Below are 18,764 nucleotides of genomic sequence, written 5' to 3'. Positions count from 1 at the left end.
ATTCGGAAGACCACCCGAGTACTGGAACACAGATGGTCATGGTTTCAAAATGTCCATCAACATCGACAAGGACGCTATTCAGTTACGGGTGTTTTTTCTCGAGTGCGACACGAAACAAGTTGGCGCGCTCTAAACGGTGCGAGCATGATTGAAGATTTTCAGCGCGCACGTCCGCGACCACTTGGATGGCAAGTTGCCGAGAAAGAACGATGTGGCCACACTCGCGCGATGGGACCATGAAGATGCTGGGGAAAGAGACGGCGTTCCGGTTGGAAAATTTTGGTACGACTTAAACCACTCAACGGGCCAAGAGCGACTGAAGCGTTTGAGAAAATTCGACGACGCGTCGAAGCATGCGCTCGAGTATCTCGAGACATGTGTGTTTCGCGAAGATGGCTATGCATATATGAACACAGCGCACGACGCGCGCAAGTTGACGATTTTCAGCGCGCACGTCCGCGACCACTTGGATGGCAAGTTGCCGAGATTTCGTGATGTGGCCACACTCGCGCGATGGGACCATGACGATGATGGGGAAAGAGACGGCGTTCCGGTGGGAAAGTGGTGGTACAACTTAACCCGCGATATCCGGTTCCAAGAGCGACTGAAGCGTTTGAGAAACTTCGACGACGCGTCCAACAATGCGCTCGAGTACCTCGAGAGATGTGAACCAAGAAAAGACAAGACACAAGGCCGAAACGCTAAATAAGGCTGATAAAGAGATGAATGAGCTGATGATAATTACGGTCTCCATGCGAACAGAAAAACGTTCCGTCCCGATGAGACGTGCAAATCACTCCCGGTGATTGTCATTGAATAGGAAACTATTGTAATTTGTTATACTCGTATTCGATGCGCAGGCGGCGCTCGTTACCCTCCCCAATAGCGCTGTGAGACAGTGAGTACGTATCGACGAGCGCTTGTTGCATCGCGATGATGCGATTCGATCTCGGCAACAGCTCCACGGGCTCACGATGTGGGATCACGAGCTGCTCCACGGCCATTCGTACCTCCTCGAGAGCGTCCGTTTCGTCCGCAGTAGAGCTCGCTCGAATTCCCGTCTGCTGTGCCTCCTGAGATGCATTACCAATCCCATCCCCCGCGCCGGTGATACCGAGCATCGCTTGAAGAGCTCGAACAAGCTGCGCCGAGTTATCAGCGCGCACGGCGTAGATAGGCATCCCTCGAGCACGCGCCGCGTGTCGGAGCCACGTCGACGTTTTCACCTGCGACTTGGGGGCGACAACGACGCTGGCATCTTCGAGAAGGTCAACTAGACACACGCGCTCACTCAAGCCCATGCTCGACATCACCCGCTCCAAGGCTTCTCGGCTCACTTTAAACGGGAAGACGCGTAAGGCGTTCGGCGAGCATCCAACTTCCTCGTCATCGTCCGTTTCACCCACGTCGCGTACGTCCTCACTCCTTCGATCCTGATCCTGCGCGCTCCCAATTTTATTCGATGACAATGACGACAAAGACGACGACGTGAGCTCCATCGCCGCCCACTCTGAGCTTGAACGAAGTTGTGTCCTCGGTGAGGTGGAGAGACGAGACTCCGCGGGATTATACGCGGCTTGTACGTGTCCGTAAGCAGATGGAGTTCTTCGACTCGTGTACTCCGCTTCTGCCGTCACGGAACCATCTGCATTGAGAGTGCGAAGCTCTGTCATCGGGGACTGTCCTGCAAGCAAAGCATCAACGGACGCGGCAACATCGGTGTGGACTCGCCAAGTCCCAACGTCGAGCATTTCGACAGCAATTGTAAACGTTGGTGGTCCCTCGCGCTCGAGCACGCTCTTTTGTACACCGCGCCTTCGAGCTTCGTCGTCCCCCAGCGTCACACTCACGACGCCTCCGATCAAATCGCACAAAGATGGATTCTTTAACACATTCTCCAAGGTGTGGCCGTGCGCCGTCCCTATGAGTTGAACCCCTCTCTCCGCTATCGTTCGGCACGCATTTGCCTCGGCTTCGGTCCCGACCTCATCTACCACGATTGTTTCCGGCGTGTGATTCTCCACAGCTTCAATGAGGACCAAGTGTTGCTCACTCGCCGTCGGGACTTGCATGCGCCGGGCGCTACCGATGCCTTTATGCGGAACATCACCGTCTCCCGCAATCTCATTTGAGGTGTCAACGATCACCACGCGGCGATGATGCTCCTCGGCGAGAATGCGGGAAATTTCTCTAATTGCAGTCGTCTTCCCAACGCCTGGTCGCCCCAGGAGTAGAATCGAGGCATTCATTGCCGATACTGACGTCTCAGCCTCCAGAATATCCCTGATAAGTGCGGCTGAGCCTGAAATCGACCGTCCAACTCTGCACGTCGCGCCGACCACCTTTCCGTACCTATTCCTAATTGCGCTCACGCGATGCAACGTTCCATTGATACCCGCACGATTATCTCTTCCGAAGTCTCCAACTTTGTCCATCAATCGCGCCAAGTCGTCGTAAGTGACCATCTCATCGCCGATGGTCGTGTCACCATCGGGAAAACGAGCCGTGGGAAGTCGTCCTACATCGAGCACGATCTCGCTCAGCTCAAGCCTGCGATCGTCTGCCCCTAGCGCGTCTCGAACGCGCGCGGGGGCGGCATCGAGTAAGAGCGCAATCTCTTCTTCATTCGTCACCGCGCGAAGTGTCGCTCTTCGACGCGCCGCAAGGACGTCGACGGTCTTGAGCTGAGGACCGCTCGCCACGTCGACGTCCCCGACTGTTTCTCCGTACGACGTTGCGACGGTGCGACGAACACCGACGGTGCGACGAAAGAGCGAACCACGATGCCACCGTGACGCGACGTCGCATCGCGTCGATGTCGTCACCCCGCTTGTCGCGATCGTCGACGAAGTACTCATAGTCGCCGAGGCGCAGAATGGAGCGTGCGCAAGGCTACAAAGCTACCGGTACATAACAATACAAACTCTACGCTATCGGTACGACTACACTACTCCTGTGCACTTTTGTCGCTCTCGACTGGAACGGTGCTCATGACTCGGTTAGCTCTAGATAGTTCGCTCTGGAACTCGCTTTGAATTTCAACCAGCTCGACGTTCATGCGCTCGATGTATGACCTCCTATCGTCCTCACTATCAAACGCGCCCTCCATCATCCTTCTTACACCCTCGGGCGTTTTATCTCGAACGATTGGTCCGATTGATTCGCCAATAGCATCCTCCAGCGCGTCCCACGTCGGTTTCAATGGCGCCGGAACGGCGTCTTCTAGCCGAGATTTGAGCCGTCTGAGCTTTGGTCCCAACGGTGGAGCCGCATCGTCCAAACTAAGCCTGATAGTCTCCAAACGATTCTTCAGCTTTTTCATGCGCTCGATTTCGTCGAGCGTCGCCTCAACACGCTCTATTTCGCGTTGAATTCTCAACAATCGACGCGTTTTGCCCTCCTCTGTGTCTATGTCTTCGTCCGTTGCTTCCTTCTTCTTTCGCACGAGTAAACCGACGATTCGATCGCGTACGCTCTTGCGACCAGCCTTGAGGTCCTTTTGCCGCGCGACGTATCTTCTCACCGCGCGCCGGCGTTTCTGCGTGCCTCCCCGAACGCTTTGCAATACTCTCGCGAGCTCTTCCTCCTCACGACGCTTCGCCACGAGAACCGCAACGTCTATCGGACCACCCGGCAAGATCGTGAAACGTCCCTTTGGGATCTCCTTCAAGTTTTTGTTCACCACTGTCTTGTCTCGATCCAAAGACGAGTATGCCGTGGACTTCAAAGCGCCCGAGCTCTTCATTTTTTGTTTATCGTAGGCGACCACTCTCGTCGTAGGGCCAGGCAATCCACTAAGATCTCGCAGTTCGTTACGAAGCTGTCTGCTTAAATTTCCAACAGCCGGTGCGCCGCAAAAATAAACCCATGGGATCCATGTCGGAATTCCTAAAACGTCCGGGTGAGCGTACGAGTACAGGTGTCCATAATTTATCAAGACAATTTCAGCGACAGGCCCAGCGACGGCGGTGAGACTCGCCATGAAGAATCCTTGCGCGCTTCTGTCGAAGATGTACCACGTCGAAACACCCCACACGCACAGCACGAAATCGATCAGATGGTACGGTAAGAATCCATCGACCAACGGCGACTGGGGCGAGGCTAAAACACCGGACGCCAAGTACTGAAATGCGAAAACTGAAATGCACCAGTTGACGCTCATCCAGCCCGGCATGAATCCGAGCGCGGGTTTTCCCGGACACCTGTCGATCAAATCGGAGGTTCTGCTGACTTGTTCGTCAATTCCATGCATACCTCTGCGAATTTCCGTCTCTCGTGCGCGTCTAACGGAGTCACGGATCCTTCTTTCGTCGAGAATCGTTGTGCCGGTACCGATGACGATGGCGGCGACGCCGAACAGTGGCGGGACCCACCATCCGGTTTCGAGCACGCCGTTTTCGTTCACGAACGCGACGCGCACCGCGTCTTTAATGAAACCGGGAAGTACAGAGTCGAACATCCTACCGAAAGGCGATTGCCACATCGGAGCCATGAGAGCGTCGAAGTGGACTCTAACCGGCTCGGTGTAGTGCAGTACGTTGAAACGGCTATGCTGATGGTCCAGTAACGGGCCCAAGATGGCTCCTGACACGAAGATCAACAACACTTCGTTCAACAGCGCCAGTCGTTCTTTCTCAACCTCGTCCTGCATCACTTCCGGCGTCAGCGCGGGAGGCTTTGAGCCCGCGATGCGAACGACTCCAGACTGAAATTTGTCGCCGCTCGGCTCGGCTTCCTGCGTCTTCACCACTCGAGCGACGATCGACGCGGCGTCTCTTCTTCGCTCCAGAGCCTCCATATCTCTCTTCGCACGCTCCGAGTTTTCGCGATCTGGCCTGGACGACGCCGAAACGACGCGCGTTCGCTCGACCCCCGTGCGTCGGTTCCTCGTCCCCCTGGTACCGCCAGCGCGCGCGAAGGACTCGCTCGCGGTCGAGCGCATCGTCCTCGCGTCGACACCGCGGATGCGGGCGAGACGCGCGCGCTCACGCGAGCGTTCGCCGCCGCGAAGACCGCGGCGTCGACGCGCGAGCGTGTGCGACTCCTTCGAATCGTGAACGCGACCAGTGTTCACATCGCCCGAGCGCACCTCATTCAGACCCAGACGGGGCTGGATAAGGCGGTGCGAGCGGCAAAGCGCGACGCGCGGCGCCGTCGACGCGACGGCAGAGCGAGCGGCGCTCGAGGACGCAATCGCATGGTGGCTTTCGCCGCGCACGCCCCGCGCGCGTCCGCGAACGCACGCGCGCGCGCGAACTCGACAGCCGCGCGAGACAACACCGTCCGACGCAGAGCCGGAGGCACGCGCGTCACCTCGCTCCGGAGGCCGGCGACGAGGGCGAGGACGATCGAAACCGCCGCACGCGATCGTACCGCGATGATCGCTCGCGCGTCGGGAGCGTCCGACGTCGCGTCCGCCGATCGTTCTGTGGCAAAGCCAACGGCGAATGGGGAGAAGTCTTTCAGCGGCATGGACGGCACGGAGTGGTTTTCTCGAAACTTTTCAGAGCAAGGGAGGAAGTTTAGTGAGGTTTTTCCGGTGCGTTACGCCGAGACCGGGCCGAACGGGGAAGCGACGATGGTGACCATCGCCGATCTGATCCAGGAGTGTGCATGCAACCACGCGCAAGGTATCTGGGGCGTAGGGCAGTCAATGCCGGCGGAGATGGCGAAAGGTCACTTGGCGTGGGTGTGCACGCGTCTCCATCTATGTGTGAGAAAATATCCGAAGTGGGGCGAGAAGATGGAGGTGAGCACGTGGTTCGAGCCTCAGGGAAAAATTGCGGCTCGTAGAGACTATTCCATCACGGACGAGTCTGGAGTTCAAATAGGCGAAGCCACGTCGCAGTGGGTTGTGCTGAATCTCAACACACGTAGGATGGCACGTATCCCGAATTCAGTTCTAGAAGATTTCAAGTATCAAGCTCTCGAGCGTCAGGTGATGGAAGAGGGGTACGCTAGTGACAAGCTTGCCGATGTGACCGAAATCGCCGCCAACCAGTGCGTCTCACCGATTACGCATCACGTGCGACGAAACGACATGGACATGAACGGTCACGTCAACAATGTGGTTTACGTTCAGTGGATTCTCGAGAGCGTTCCTCAGGAGACTTGGAACGGGCGCGCGCTTCAAGAGATAATCTTGGAGTATCGGAGCGAGTGCAATTTTGGTGAATGTATCACGGCAACGTGCTGCGAGGTTGAGGAGCAAAGCGACTCGTACGTGCTGCTACACAAATTGGCGAGAGGTGATGACGAGATTGTGAGAGCCAAGACGGTGTGGACGAAGCAGAAGACATCGTAATTAATGTAATGCCAAGTGCAAAAAAACAGTACTTAGCGAGGTGACTGACGACGTGACACGGCCGACTGGATTCACTCACGCTTCACTACGGGGCACACCAATCGAATGAATGTCATTACGTGGTTATACATTTTCCTCATCATGATCCTCCTTCAAGCACCGCAGCCTCACGCGTTCGACTGCACGGTAGTGGAAGCTCTAGAAAATTCGTGCACTGCTCGAACACTACTTTCGGAAATCATGGAAACGGTTGAGATACGATCGTTCGCCTCGCTCGTCGATAAGAATGATCTGTATAAGAATATGCTCGGGTCGCTGTCGTACAAGGCGACCGTTTTTGCGCCAAAAGATCTGGCGTGGTACAGCCGACCCTCCATGCCAGCCGGCGAGTTGTCGGCAGAAGAGGCAGAAAAAGTGATTCAGTCGCACGTCGTGAGCTCAAGTGTCGTTAGTTCACTCGAGATTGGAATGCGTCTCATTACTGATCTGGGCGTCAAGGAAGCCTTGCTGCCAGGGTCAACGGTGGCGCACTCGCTCGTCGTAGGCTCATCGAGTGAACGCCCTTTGCTGTTGCTTGGCGGAAGTCACGTAAGACATGCTCGTTGTCAAGTTTTTGGTTCAGCCTTGCTCAGGGAGTGTCTACCATCAGCGTGTGATGAGTGCGCATTCGCGATCCAGTCGTCCAATGTTCTGAACTATGTCGGCGCCGGCGACGGAGATGCGGTATTTGTTGACAATGACGGTCAAATGGACGTGGAAGACGAAATAATCTCGCGCAGTCCATCACGCAGCGTTGTTCTACATGAGATTCGAGCATCAAACGGAGTTATCTTTGTGTTGGACAACACTGTGTTTCCAGCTCGCGTCGTCGACCAAAAGCACGTTGAAGAGTCCCCAAACACGCGGATCGAGGTTGCGACAACGACGCCGAATCCGCCCTCGGTGCCATTGCCTTCTCCGAGTCCAAAACCAAAACCACCACCCCCACAGATAGGCTCACCGGACCCTCTGCTCTGGCGAGTACGCCCTCCGCCTCCGAGCGTCGCGCCTTATGCGTCGCCATCGCACCTGGCTGGTCAGCCAAAAGGTAGTTGCGTGACAGCGTCTCCGAACATTTGCGGGCTCTGTGACTACTCGTACAATGAGCTGGCTCCGTGTTGCTGTGACTCGGAGTGCGCGTCGAACGATCCCCCGGATTGCTGTGACGACTATCAAACCGTCTGTCTCACTGACTAAGGATAATACTTTCTACCGGTACATCTACCGGGTACCGGTACGGTACGTGTACTAGTACAAGTAGTACTTGTAATACTTGTATTTACAAATCTATCTACAGCTGCGAGTTACAGCTTCCGATGTCTGAATCGGAATCTTCGTTTTCAAAGCTGAAAGTACGATCGTGCGGCTCGGCGCTCATAGGTGTGTAAGCGCCGTCGACGCTCTCGTCATCGCTCGACGAAGCGTAGCGCGATGAGCCGGCACTGGTCGCTACGGCCATTCGAGCGCCAGCTGTGGTGATTTTCGCTCGTGTGTGAACTCTCGCGACCTCTCGACGTGTGGTTGACGGAGTGGTCGTACTCAACGCCCCTATTTGCTGTGCTTTGAGACGCTCGTTGACAGAATCCTGACGATTGAAGACAGCAACCGCAGTCCCATCCGTCTCTTCGTCACTCCTATTCAAACTGTCGTCGAATCCGAATGAAGACGCACGAGAGTGTCCTCGAGAGCAAACGTCGGATCTTGAGCGAGAACGGCTTCGCACGAGACGATCAATGGCGCTGGCCGCGGCTAGTATGGTTTTTGTGTCGTGCGAAGGTATCGCTTCTTGCAGCGCGGCCTTCACGTCGCCGAAATCGATGTTGACGACTAAATCTCCTTCATCCACTTCTAAGGTTGGTGGCGTTGACGGATTCGTCGATTTTGATCGTCCAACTTGGACAATATCAGTCAGTCTGGAGCGAACCTCATCTTCTAATCTTCCTTCAAACGCTCCCAACTCGGCATCGTCGATACTGACGTCATCGTCGATACTGACGTCTCTGCTCAAGACTACCGTCTGTGTTGGCCGTACGGGCGTCCGGCTCCCACTCCCTGCCGTCGAGTTGAGCGTAGTATTTCTACTTATCATCTCCTTGCGTTCAACGGGACTAAGTCTCTTCACGACGCGCACGCGCTTAACGATCGATTGCGCCACTCGACGCAAGACGATCGTCCTATAGATCACCGAGCCCTCGTTGTCACCGTACACGCCCTCTGCCGATGCGCAAAAGCTAAATCGCTCTAAAATGATCGCCACGAATAGATTGCCCAAAAACAAAACGCATATGATGACGAATGAAATAAAGTAGACGATGGCGATGTAGTTAGGCTCGCACTTCACTCCGTTCGGTAGCGGCTCATTCCCGTAACACAGCGTGTCTACGTAAACATCGCTCAGATAGCCTTGCCAGTTTCCCGTGAAACACACGTAAAGCGATATCATCGCTTTGGGGAACGTTTTGAAATTTGAGTACTCGGACAGCGCTGCGCCTTCGTAGTCGGCTCGCATGTCGCCGAAGAAAGATACTCCTAGGCACGAGTAGATGTACATGAACAACATCGACAACATGGCTACGTTTATCACGCCAGGTACTGCCCCAATAAAAGTCGCCGACAGCGTTCGCAGCCCTTTACTCACTTGCACGACTTTGAAAAGTCTCAAAAACCTCAACATACGGAACATACCACCGATCCCAGATTTATAAACAGCCGGGACGACGAGACCGATTGTTCCTGATACGGCGACAATGAAATCCATTTTGTTCCAGCCGCTCTTCCAATAATTCCTCCATTTCATGGCGATTATTAGCAACGCGGCTTCGATGATATACCAAATCGATAACGCGTTTCCCATCCACAGTTGAAAATCTTCCTCTGGTTTTGACGCGCCTTCCCGAACCATCATCATTAGAACCATGTTCGATAAAATCATGATGACACAGACGGTGTCAAAGCTGTGTCTCGACACGATGTTATGAATTACTTGTTTCCACGCAGTCTGCGGCGGCTTTCTCCTCCACTCGTTGTCCACGTGCGTGATCGACAGAGCCATTGCCTGGTGCCAAACACGCTGCTCATCTGTCATGAGCGGGCTTTTCGCATTCTTACTTCGAGCCGACAGGCGATTGAAGTTGTCCACCAGAGCAGATATGAAGAGATTGGACCAGAGTAGGAAAGCGAAAAGTATGACGACAACGAAGTAGACTGCGGCCCACTTTGAATTTTCCCTCACTGGTTCCATGTCCACGCCGACGACGTCCATCGATTCGAACATGATATCCTGCCAATTGTCACCTGTCGACGCTATGAAAACGCTCAGTAGAGCTTCGAGGAAACTATCAAAATTGAACTCGGCTTTCCTCCACACCCCGCCGGCAGCGAGACACTCAGCCTTCGTTGCGACTGGCGCAGAAGTAAGAGTGCATCGATGCATCTTGCCCAGAAAGAGTTCCATGCCGAGCACACTTAGTATTGTCATCAAAGCAAGACCTATCACGCATACCGATCCAACGGCTGGAACGGACGACATGATGGTTTCAACGACAAGTTTAAGTCCTTTGATCCGATTCACCGATCTAAGAGGACGCAATATTCTCACGGTGCGCAGCGAGCGAATCGGAACGGCGGTTCCAAGGAAAATGATCAACCAAGAGCTTGCGACGACGAGTGCATCCATGCAGTTGAAGGATGATCGAAAGTACGCGCCGTGTGCGCTCCAAGCTCCGAGTGCGTAAAGTTTCAGACACATTTCCACCGTGAAGCATGCGTTGAACATGATATCTAGCGATTCGTACACATGCGCGGTTTGTGAGCCTTCTTCCGGGAACGTGTGCGTCTCGGTTGCCAATAGAGCAGACGACACGATTATCAAAAGCAGGATCACGCCATCGAACCAAGGTTGTTTCGTTAATCTCAGAACTTTGAGTCTTGTCTGAATGTGCACGCTTTCATCCTCGGCATCAATGTCGTAAAATGACAGGGCTATCTTGAAGTTGTCGTCAAGTACGAAAGCTTCTAGCTCTCTACCTGCCTCGGCGAGCTCATCTGTCACCTTCACGCTTGGTGCCGCGTACAGAGCGTGTAAAGGAATGTCATCGGCGTGCAGCATGGCGAGATCCACACCCGCGTAGAGATCGTCCCCCCTGTTGATGATGCACCGAAGACTCAGTTGTTGCAAACGGTCGCGCAATCGCGAGGCGCTGTCATCAATTCTCATACTACTGCGCTCCATCAGTTGAGCTCGCTTCATTTGATAGAGCTCGTGTCCTTGAGAAAGCCTCGCGCGAGCCTTCTCGACTGCTTGACGGCGCATTCCCCGCGCAACCTTGAGCGAACGCTTGGTGTGTTGTTCGTATCCTAGAGAGATCAACCAGTGTCTTACGACGGCGACTTCGTGCACGAGACGCATTCGATGGAGCTTTGCCTGGCGTTGTTCTCTCCACTGCAGAGGATTGAGACCTAAACCGCCGAAGTGCGAACCGTGAGCGTCGTCTTCTTCCTTCAAGTCGTATGCATCCGATAGTTCATCCTCGCTAGCGCTGTCACCTTGCTTTTCACTCTTGGACAACATCTCCTTGTACTCTTTCGCCGCCTTAGAAATGAACCACGACGGGATATCCCGCGTATTGAACCCATATTCTTCAGCCAACGAACAGGTGAACTTGTGTAGTCTTACGTCACCACCTGATTGTATCATTAACTCATCCATATCAATCGGTTCATCATCTTCGGTGACGCTTTCAATCAGAATACCGAGAACCACGGAGAGGATTGACGTTGTGATAAGACACCAGACAATCATGTATATCCCCGCAGGATGTCCAGCGGCTTGCATGATTGACCATGCGACTTCGAACGTATTCTCCCCCGTGCTGACGACGAAGAGTGTCAAACTTGAACTCGCAAAGTCCCGAAAGTTCAACCTCTCTTCGTCAATATTACCCTTTGCCGAGAAAAGCTGGGTCCCTAAGATGGCAAAAATCGACAGGCATAGCGCCCAAACCAACAGAAACACCCACATCCGCTGCGTACCACTTATGATGGCGCGTATCATCTTACGGAAGCTCTCGGATCTTCGGAATACACGCGCGACTCGAAAAAGTCTGAGAATGCGCATAATTCTCAGGAAAGAAACGTTCACGCCGGTCGCCCCTTGTGCACTCATGATCATGTCAACGCATCCGGACAGCACGACGGCGCCGTCCAGTCGATTCCAACTTCTGGCCCAGTAAGTACGCATCCCGAGCGCGACGTGTTTTATCATGAGCTCACTGCAAAAAATGGAAAAGAAGACGTATTCCGCGTTCGATCGGAACGCTTCGAGCTCCGCGTTCGCTTCGGCGGTGCGTGTCATCATCGCCACGACGTTGCAAAAGATTGACAAGTTTATGAACATTTCGAACCGCTCGTCGGCGACGAGTGAGATCGCCAGCAGCTTCAATCTCCCAAAGATTCCTCGCGTTTCATCCCAATCGTAATCAGTCGGTGACTTGAGCACCGAGACGGCCTCCCAATCAGCAACTTTAACGCTCTCACCAGTCGCACTCGCCATCGTTTCATTGACAGAGCGTTCGAGCGCGGTACACTTAACTTCTGCATCATTCTCCGCCTTCTCGTCTTTTATATCCGACAGAGTTGCACAAATCACGGAGGTAAATAATTGAAATACGAAGAAGCCTCCTAATAACACGACCGACGCGTAGAACGCAAACGCGGGAACTACACCCACAGTCCGGGCGGTCGTCCATGCGATTTCGTTCCACCCATCGATCGTCATCGTCTGAAGTACGACGAACATACCGCGGCCAAAATCGTCAAAGCTCACGAAACCGTCGACGGGCGACGTTCCTGAGTGGCAACAGTAAACTTGCGAACCGTTCACGCTTCGCAGCAACGTGTTCTCGGACTTGTGAGCGCACATGTCGAGGTCGGACGGATACGATGGGTTTTCACCGGTGGCTTGAACCGAGTTGGAATACCCAGCGACGAGATTCGCGCAAATTTCTGTCGTTGACGCGTTCGCTGCAAAGCCTGAACCGACGTACTCGCGAGAGCTCGTGTTCCCAGCAAACGAGAGCACCCCGATCACGGTACACATGATGACGAACCACGACATGAAAATGACGACGTCCATCAGCAATGGGACGGATTTCTCAATCGTCACGAACACTATTCGACCCGATTCGAACTTGCTCAACGCCCTGAACGGTTGAAGTGCGCGAAGTATTCGCAACGTGCCCACGCCACTCGACCCCGCCGTGCTTAAATCTATCACCCCCACGGCGACGACGATGAAATCGAAAATATTACTGCGATCTCTGAGATACGTCCCAGGCCCTATGACGAATCCGTGAGCGATGATCTTTGCCAACGCCTCAAACCCGAAGACGAGCACGAAGCCGACGTGCACGGCGAAAGAACCCCCCTCCGTGAGCGGCGTGGATCCGCCTCTCGCCTCGTACGCGCGATCGGGTAGTTCCATCGCCAGCACGACGGCGTTAAAAGCGACCACGGCGAGGATGAAGGCTTGGAAAAGCGAATGTTCCACCAACCGCGCGCATCCCCTCCGCGCGAGCGACCCCTCGCCGAAGCACAACAAGCTTCGTTCGTCCTCGTACACGCGGTCGTACAACCCACGGGCGAAACCCATCGCCCTGTGCGAAATCGTTTTCGGTCTCGACGTCGACGTCGCGCCCTCGCTCGTGTTTTCCACCTCGCTCGCCCTCGCCTCCGCGACGTCCCACGTCTCCAACGCCCGTTCGATCGGGGACGCGCGCGCGCTCCCGGATCGAACCTCCATCGCGCCCGACGTCACCGCTCGGTGTCGACGCCGATGACGTCACCGCTCGACGTCACCGCTCGGCGCCGCTCGGCGCGGTCGGCGCGACCGCCGTCGTCCCGCCCGTCGCGCGCCTACGAATCCTCCGACAGGTCGCCGCCCGTCACGGCGTGTGCGTCGTGGCGCGTACGTACAATGTACGGTACACTAGGTCGGACGACCCAGTCATTTGGTCGCACGCGCCTCGGTCGCGTCCATCACCGTCGATGGGTGGTGATGGCGATTCAAATCACAAAGTGTCGGGTGGTGATTTAGATGGTGATCGTGATTTTACCCAACCGAGTCGTGTGCGGACCCGGCTGTGACCTCGTTAATACATCCCACACAGAGCACGCGTGCGTGAAGTACGAGACCCGGCCCCCGACGTGGGCTCGCGCCGACGCGAGGTGACGACGCCGGCGCGCGAGCGCGCACGCGGCACCGCGCGGTGGTCTCGAGCGACCGAATCGGCGAGGCGTCGCACGGCGACGACGATCGCGACGCCCCGAACGCGCCGACGACGCGAATCGACCGCGCGCGCGCGCGAACCGACGCACACGGCGTCGATCGCGAGATCGAACGCGACATGGCGCGCGACGCGTCGCGCGGCGCCCTCATCGTCACCGCGTGGTACGCCGCGAACATCGGCGTGCTGCTGCTGAACAAGTACATCTTATCCGTCTATGGGTTCAAATTTCCCGTCTTCATGACGTTGTGTCACATGTGCATGTGCTCGGTGCTCTCCGCGACGGCGCGAGAGTTTAAAATCGTCCCCAAGCAGTTTATTCGAACGCGACGACACTACGGGAAAGTGGCGGTGCTCGCGATGACGTTCGCACTGAGCGTCCTGGGCGGAAACGTGTCGCTGAGATACATTCCGGTGAGCTTCAATCAAGCGCTGGGGGCGACGACACCGTTCTTCACCGCTATTTTCGCGTACCTCATGTTGCACAAAAAGGAGAGTACGGCGACGTACATGACGCTCGTTCCCGTCGTCGGAGGGATCGCGCTCGCGACGTGGGGGGAGCCGAGTTTTAACTTTTTCGGTTTCATGGCGTGCCTCGTCGGCGTGTGCTGCCGGGCGCTCAAGAGCGTGCTCCAAGGGTGGTTGCTCTCTCCAGTGGGGGAGAAAGAGGCGGAAAAGTTATCGCACTCGAGCGAGAACAAGTTGGATAGCATGAGCTTGCTCTACTACATGAGCCCGGTGGCCATCATGACACTCGGTGTCTTTACGTTAATCATGGAGCCTAACGCGATATCCGCGTTTTACGAAGCCGCTGAGCTCGATCCATGGTTCATTGCGATTCTTTTAGGAAATTGTTTCGTCGCGTACCTCGTAAACTTGACGAATTTTCTGGTGACGGCGCACGTCGGCGCGCTCACACTTCAAGTACTCGGTAACGCAAAGGGTGTCGTGTGCACAGTGGTCAGCATCATGCTGTTCCGGAATCCCGTGACGTTTCGGGGCATTGTGGGATATACCGTCACCATGATCGGCGTCTGGCTCTACTCGTCGAGCAAACGCAAAAGCGCGCGACTGGCGAACGCGCTCATGGAAAACGCGAAGACGGGTGTGTAGGAGTGTAGCAGTGCGAGTGCGCATTTTCAATGCCGAAATTGAATTCTAGAAACTAAACAGAGAACTAAGCAGGGAGGGTTCGCTTGACGTGAGCTCGTGCGCCAACCACTCCACTGCGGGTCTCAACCCGAGACCTGTGTTCGCGTTGACGGCGAGAACGCGCCGTGAGCGCTTCGAAGCAGTCCCGTCGACGCGCGCGAAGACGTCGTCGCACGACGCGCGAACCATTTCCAACCCCTCCGGACCACTCAGGTCGCTCTTCGCGCTGAGGACGAGCACGGGCATGGCTTTACCAAACTCGGCGTTGCGAAGCGCGCGCTCGAGCTCGACCATGGACTCCTCGAGACTGCCTTCGTCAGCCCCGTCGACGACGTACGCGCACGCGTCGGCATCCTTGAAGTAGCTCTCCCATATCCCCCGCAAACCGAACGCCCCACCGAGGTCCCAAAATATCAGTTCCACCGGTAAATTCACCCCCGCCGGCGCCTTGGCGATGTTCATCCCCACGGTGGAGATGATTTGCTCTGGTCGCAAGCCTCTGGTGCTCGCTCCGTAGACATCCTTGACGCGCTCGACGACGCTCGTCTTCCCCGCGCCTTGGATTCCGAGCACGACCACCTTTTTCGGTGACGCGTATCCCAGCATCGCGCGCGAACGCCCGAGCTCGAGCGTCCTCGGTGCGTCGTCGTCTCACGTCGCGGTCGACCCGACCGTCATCGCGTTCGTCTGCTCGGTCGCGTCGCGCGCGCGCGCTCGATCGATCGTCGCTCGCGTCCGTCCGTCTCCGAGTTCTCGTCACTCGCGCGCGCTCGACGACGACGCGTGGACGACGACGAATGGACGAATGGCCGACGACGAATGGCCGACGACGAATGGCCCGTCGCATCGCGTGAGGTGTACATTCACATTCATCCTCGAAATCACCGCCGAGTACGATATCCTCGAGCGTTTTTCTCAAACGCTCGACTCGCACTTATCACGCACGATGATTTTGATGATATCGCTAAACTACGCGACACCCCCGCGCCCCGCGCCCGGCGCCCGGGGGGCTCGTCGCGCGCGATCGCGTCGATGCGCGCGCGCGCGTCGCGGCACACCGACGCGCGCGTCCACGTCTCGCCATGTCTTTCACCCTCTCGACGAGCCAAAAACTCGGCTGCACGCGCGTCGCGAAGACGACCGCGGTGGCCAAGCGCCAAGGCGTCTCTCGCGTCGTCAAGGCTGCCGCGGCGTCCGCGGACGTCCCGGACATGGGCAAGCGCAACGTCATGAACCTGTTGCTCGTCGGCGCGATCGGTCTCCCGGCGACCTCCCTCATCGGTGGTTACGCGTACTTCTTCGTCCCGCCGAGGTACGTCTCAGCGCATCGACGTCGATCGCGCGACGCGAGCGCGCGTGGAAACTTTATCTTCGATCGATCGCGATGGCTAACGTTAGGGTCAGTCTGATCATTATCCACTTCGGTGGCAAAGCGATCGGTCGTCCGACGCGTGTGAACGCGATCGAGAGCCTCGAGAGGGGTACACGAACGTCGTGAAAGCGTGATCGATCATCGCTCGCGTGCGAAACCGTCGGCGGCGCCAGCGTCGGCGTTCGCGGGGACTTTTCCAGCGCTCGAGAATACGCGCCGCGAATCTTGTACAAAGAACGTGTGGACTGACCATTGAACGCTTGTATTTTCCCCATAACAGTGCCGGTGGTGGCGGTGCTGGTCAACCGGCGAAGGATGCTAACGGCAACGACATCAAGAAGGCGTCGTGGTTGAAGACGCACCTTCCGGGTGACTATTCGTTGACCCAAGGTTTGAAGGGTGACGCCACGTACTTGATCGTCAAGGCGGACGGTTCCCTCACGGATTTCGGCTTGAACGCGGTGTGCACGCACTTGGGTTGCGTCGTCCCGTGGAACAAGGCTGAGAACAAGTTCAAGTGCCCGTGCCACGGCTCCCAGTACAATGCCGACGGTAAGGTGATCCGCGGTCCGGCTCCGCTCTCCTTGGCTCTCGCGCACGTCGTCATTGACGGCAACGACACGGTTACCTTCACCCCGTGGACGGAGCAAGATTTTAGAACGGGACTTCAGCCTTGGTGGAAGTAAACAAGAGGGAACAAACGCGCCTTTTTAGACATGTGAATGATTACGAATATTTTCGAAGCTCCCTCGAGACGCATCGTTCGCGCCGCCAAAATCTTCGCTACAATCTAACACTCTTCGCGCCCTCACACGTCTTCCTCTGAGGAAAGATCGGAGGCATCGTCTGCTATCAGACTGTCCCACTTTGCATTGGTTGTTAGCGCTTTCGCCCTCTTAGATGCTGTCCCGCGCAGGACCGCCTCGCGCACGCGCGCTCCCGTCGCCTGGTGCTCGTCATCGAGACGCCTCTTCGTCGATTCTGCACTTTCATTCCGCACCTCCAGCGTCGCCCGAGCTGCGAGAATACGGTTCCTGTTTAAATCTAGCAACACACATTCCTCAGTGCACCCGCACTCGTCTAAAAGTGCGCCGCTCAGTTTGACGCGCGCGCTCGAGCTCGAGCTCGAACTCGAGCTCACGAAAAGGTCCATCGAACGAGAAATCTCCTCGATCACCGCCGAGAACGACCGTTCGCTGACGACACCGAGATAAACTGCTCGCTCTGGGATCGCATACTCAGATTCAGCGCTTCTGTCTCCTAGAAACACCCGCACCGCGCCTTGGTCAAGCCACGCGTCTCTTCGCGCCGCGCCGCCCACGCGCGTCGTCAACTTTTTCTTCTTCGTCGGCTCGAACGCGATCGGTGCGTCGATCGAGAGTACCTTTCCACCTTCTATCACGCGCACCGCGCCTCCCTCGTACGATTTCCCCGATATCGGTCGTTCCTCTAACGCGCGCGCGTCCTCGAACCAATCGAGCGCGCGCGCCGCGTTCGCCGTCGCGTCCCTCTCCCGCCTTCCGTACGCGATCACCACCGCCGTCGCGCGTCCATCGCTCTCGATGTCAAAGAACACCGCGGACGTCGTCGCTTTCGTCGCCCGTCGCACGCGTTCGGCGTCGTCTCGCTCGCCCTCGTCGTCATCCGTCGTCGTTAACTTTCCACCGCGCGTCACGACGAAACCATCCGCCGGCACGCGCTCCGTCGCCGTCGACGCGAGAACGTCGTCGACGATCGCGATCCCTCGACGATCGACCCCCTTGGCGCACGCGTCGAACTTGGTCATGTCCTCGAGCGCGTCGCTCGGTGGCGGTGGTGCATCGTGGACGACCGGCGCGACCACACTCGCGCGCGCGCGCGTCGGGAGCGACCGCGAGGGCGATGGACGACGCGACGGATGGGTCCACGCGCGTCGTCGAGGTCCCTTCGAACGGAGAGATAGCGCGCCTGACGGCGAGCGCGAGCGCGAGGGCGAAGGAAGACGCCGCGGAGGCGATCGTGGTGACGACGGCGACGAACGCGACGACGCCGTTCGAGTCCGTGGACGACGTCATCGCGCGATTGATGCCGTTTCACGCGTTCGCGGGACCGGAGGACGCGGGTCTGGACGAAGGAACGACGGAGACGACGCCCGAGCGAACGCGACGCGGGAAGACGGGAGAGGAGGGCGAAGAAAAGTCAGAGGTCGAGGCGTCGACGAGCTCGAGAGGCGATCGAGGAGGCGACGCCGAGGGACGGAGACTCGGTCGCGAGGCGTCGTGGAGGCGAGACGCGGAGGCGTTCGCCAAGGACGCGGCGGCGCTCGGGAAACGAGCGCGCGCGAAGCTCTCGAGTCGACGGCGGTCGACGGACGCGTCGACGGACGCTTTGGACATCGACGAGCGGGCGTTGATCGAGCGATTGGCTTGGGATCACGCCCGCTCGCACCTGAGATTGGAGCAAGCGCACCGCTCGTTAGCCGTGCACAGATTCGTAAAGCTCGAGGCGGACGTTCGCTCGCGCGAACTCCAGCTTCGCGCGTATGAACGTCCGCGACACGCCCAGGGAACGGATTCGGGCGTGTGCACCGAGCGATGACGCGCGCGACGTCAACACGCGCGTTCATAGGGCGTAA

General features: G+C 56.9%; 10 protein-coding genes across 10 annotated transcripts; 5 read left to right on the top strand and 5 right to left on the bottom strand.

The window, feature by feature from the left end:
- Nucleotides 1-824: 824 nt before the first annotated feature.
- OT_ostta01g06680 (P-loop containing nucleoside triphosphate hydrolase) lies at nt 825-2,858 on the bottom strand (the record flags this gene model as incomplete). The annotated part of the gene is made up of 1 exon (XM_022985524.1): nt 825-2,858. The coding sequence occupies one exon, from the start codon at nt 2,856-2,858 to the stop codon at nt 825-827; it is 2,034 nt and encodes a 677-aa protein (XP_022838390.1).
- Nucleotides 2,859-2,947: 89 nt separating this feature from the next.
- On the bottom strand, nt 2,948-4,798 carry OT_ostta01g06670 (Insulin-induced protein family; the record flags this gene model as incomplete). The annotated part of the gene is made up of 1 exon (XM_022985523.1): nt 2,948-4,798. One exon carries the CDS (start codon nt 4,796-4,798, stop codon nt 2,948-2,950), a length of 1,851 nt encoding a protein of 616 aa, XP_022838389.1.
- A 579-nt stretch (nt 4,799-5,377) lies between these two features.
- Nucleotides 5,378-6,304, top strand: OT_ostta01g06660 (Acyl-ACP thioesterase; the record flags this gene model as incomplete). Its single annotated transcript, XM_003074672.1, has 1 exon — nt 5,378-6,304. One exon carries the CDS (start codon nt 5,378-5,380, stop codon nt 6,302-6,304), a length of 927 nt encoding a protein of 308 aa, XP_003074720.1.
- Nucleotides 6,305-6,409: 105 nt separating this feature from the next.
- Nucleotides 6,410-7,540, top strand: OT_ostta01g06650 (Somatomedin B domain; the record flags this gene model as incomplete). The annotated part of the gene is made up of 1 exon (XM_003074671.2): nt 6,410-7,540. One exon carries the CDS (start codon nt 6,410-6,412, stop codon nt 7,538-7,540), a length of 1,131 nt encoding a protein of 376 aa, XP_003074719.2.
- A 94-nt stretch (nt 7,541-7,634) lies between these two features.
- OT_ostta01g06640 (Voltage-dependent channel, four helix bundle domain) lies at nt 7,635-13,142 on the bottom strand (the record flags this gene model as incomplete). Its single annotated transcript, XM_022985521.1, has 1 exon — nt 7,635-13,142. One exon carries the CDS (start codon nt 13,140-13,142, stop codon nt 7,635-7,637), a length of 5,508 nt encoding a protein of 1,835 aa, XP_022838388.1.
- Nucleotides 13,143-13,746: 604 nt separating this feature from the next.
- OT_ostta01g06630 (Triose-phosphate transporter domain) lies at nt 13,747-14,739 on the top strand (the record flags this gene model as incomplete). Its single annotated transcript, XM_003074669.2, has 1 exon — nt 13,747-14,739. The coding sequence occupies one exon, from the start codon at nt 13,747-13,749 to the stop codon at nt 14,737-14,739; it is 993 nt and encodes a 330-aa protein (XP_003074717.2).
- Nucleotides 14,740-14,784: 45 nt separating this feature from the next.
- Nucleotides 14,785-15,384, bottom strand: OT_ostta01g06620 (Small GTPase superfamily, ARF/SAR type; the record flags this gene model as incomplete). Its single annotated transcript, XM_003074668.1, has 1 exon — nt 14,785-15,384. One exon carries the CDS (start codon nt 15,382-15,384, stop codon nt 14,785-14,787), a length of 600 nt encoding a protein of 199 aa, XP_003074716.1.
- Nucleotides 15,385-15,860: 476 nt separating this feature from the next.
- OT_ostta01g06610 (Rieske iron-sulphur protein) lies at nt 15,861-16,836 on the top strand (the record flags this gene model as incomplete). Its single annotated transcript, XM_022985520.1, has 2 exons — nt 15,861-16,090; nt 16,431-16,836. 2 exons carry the CDS (start codon nt 15,861-15,863, stop codon nt 16,834-16,836), a joined length of 636 nt encoding a protein of 211 aa, XP_022838387.1.
- A 122-nt stretch (nt 16,837-16,958) lies between these two features.
- OT_ostta01g06600 (unnamed product) lies at nt 16,959-17,936 on the bottom strand (the record flags this gene model as incomplete). The annotated part of the gene is made up of 1 exon (XM_003074665.2): nt 16,959-17,936. One exon carries the CDS (start codon nt 17,934-17,936, stop codon nt 16,959-16,961), a length of 978 nt encoding a protein of 325 aa, XP_003074713.2.
- Nucleotides 17,937-18,031: 95 nt separating this feature from the next.
- OT_ostta01g06590 (unnamed product) lies at nt 18,032-18,727 on the top strand (the record flags this gene model as incomplete). Its single annotated transcript, XM_022985519.1, has 1 exon — nt 18,032-18,727. The coding sequence occupies one exon, from the start codon at nt 18,032-18,034 to the stop codon at nt 18,725-18,727; it is 696 nt and encodes a 231-aa protein (XP_022838386.1).
- Between the last annotated feature and the right edge of the window lie 37 nt (nt 18,728-18,764).

Source organism: Ostreococcus tauri (assembly GCF_000214015.3).
Source record: "Ostreococcus tauri WGS project CAID00000000 data, contig chromosome 01, whole genome shotgun sequence".
NCBI classification, from domain to species: Eukaryota; Viridiplantae; Chlorophyta; class Mamiellophyceae; order Mamiellales; family Bathycoccaceae; genus Ostreococcus; species Ostreococcus tauri.
The sequence above is the reverse complement of the archived record's forward strand: the minus strand, read 5'-3'. Positions and strand labels throughout refer to the sequence as shown.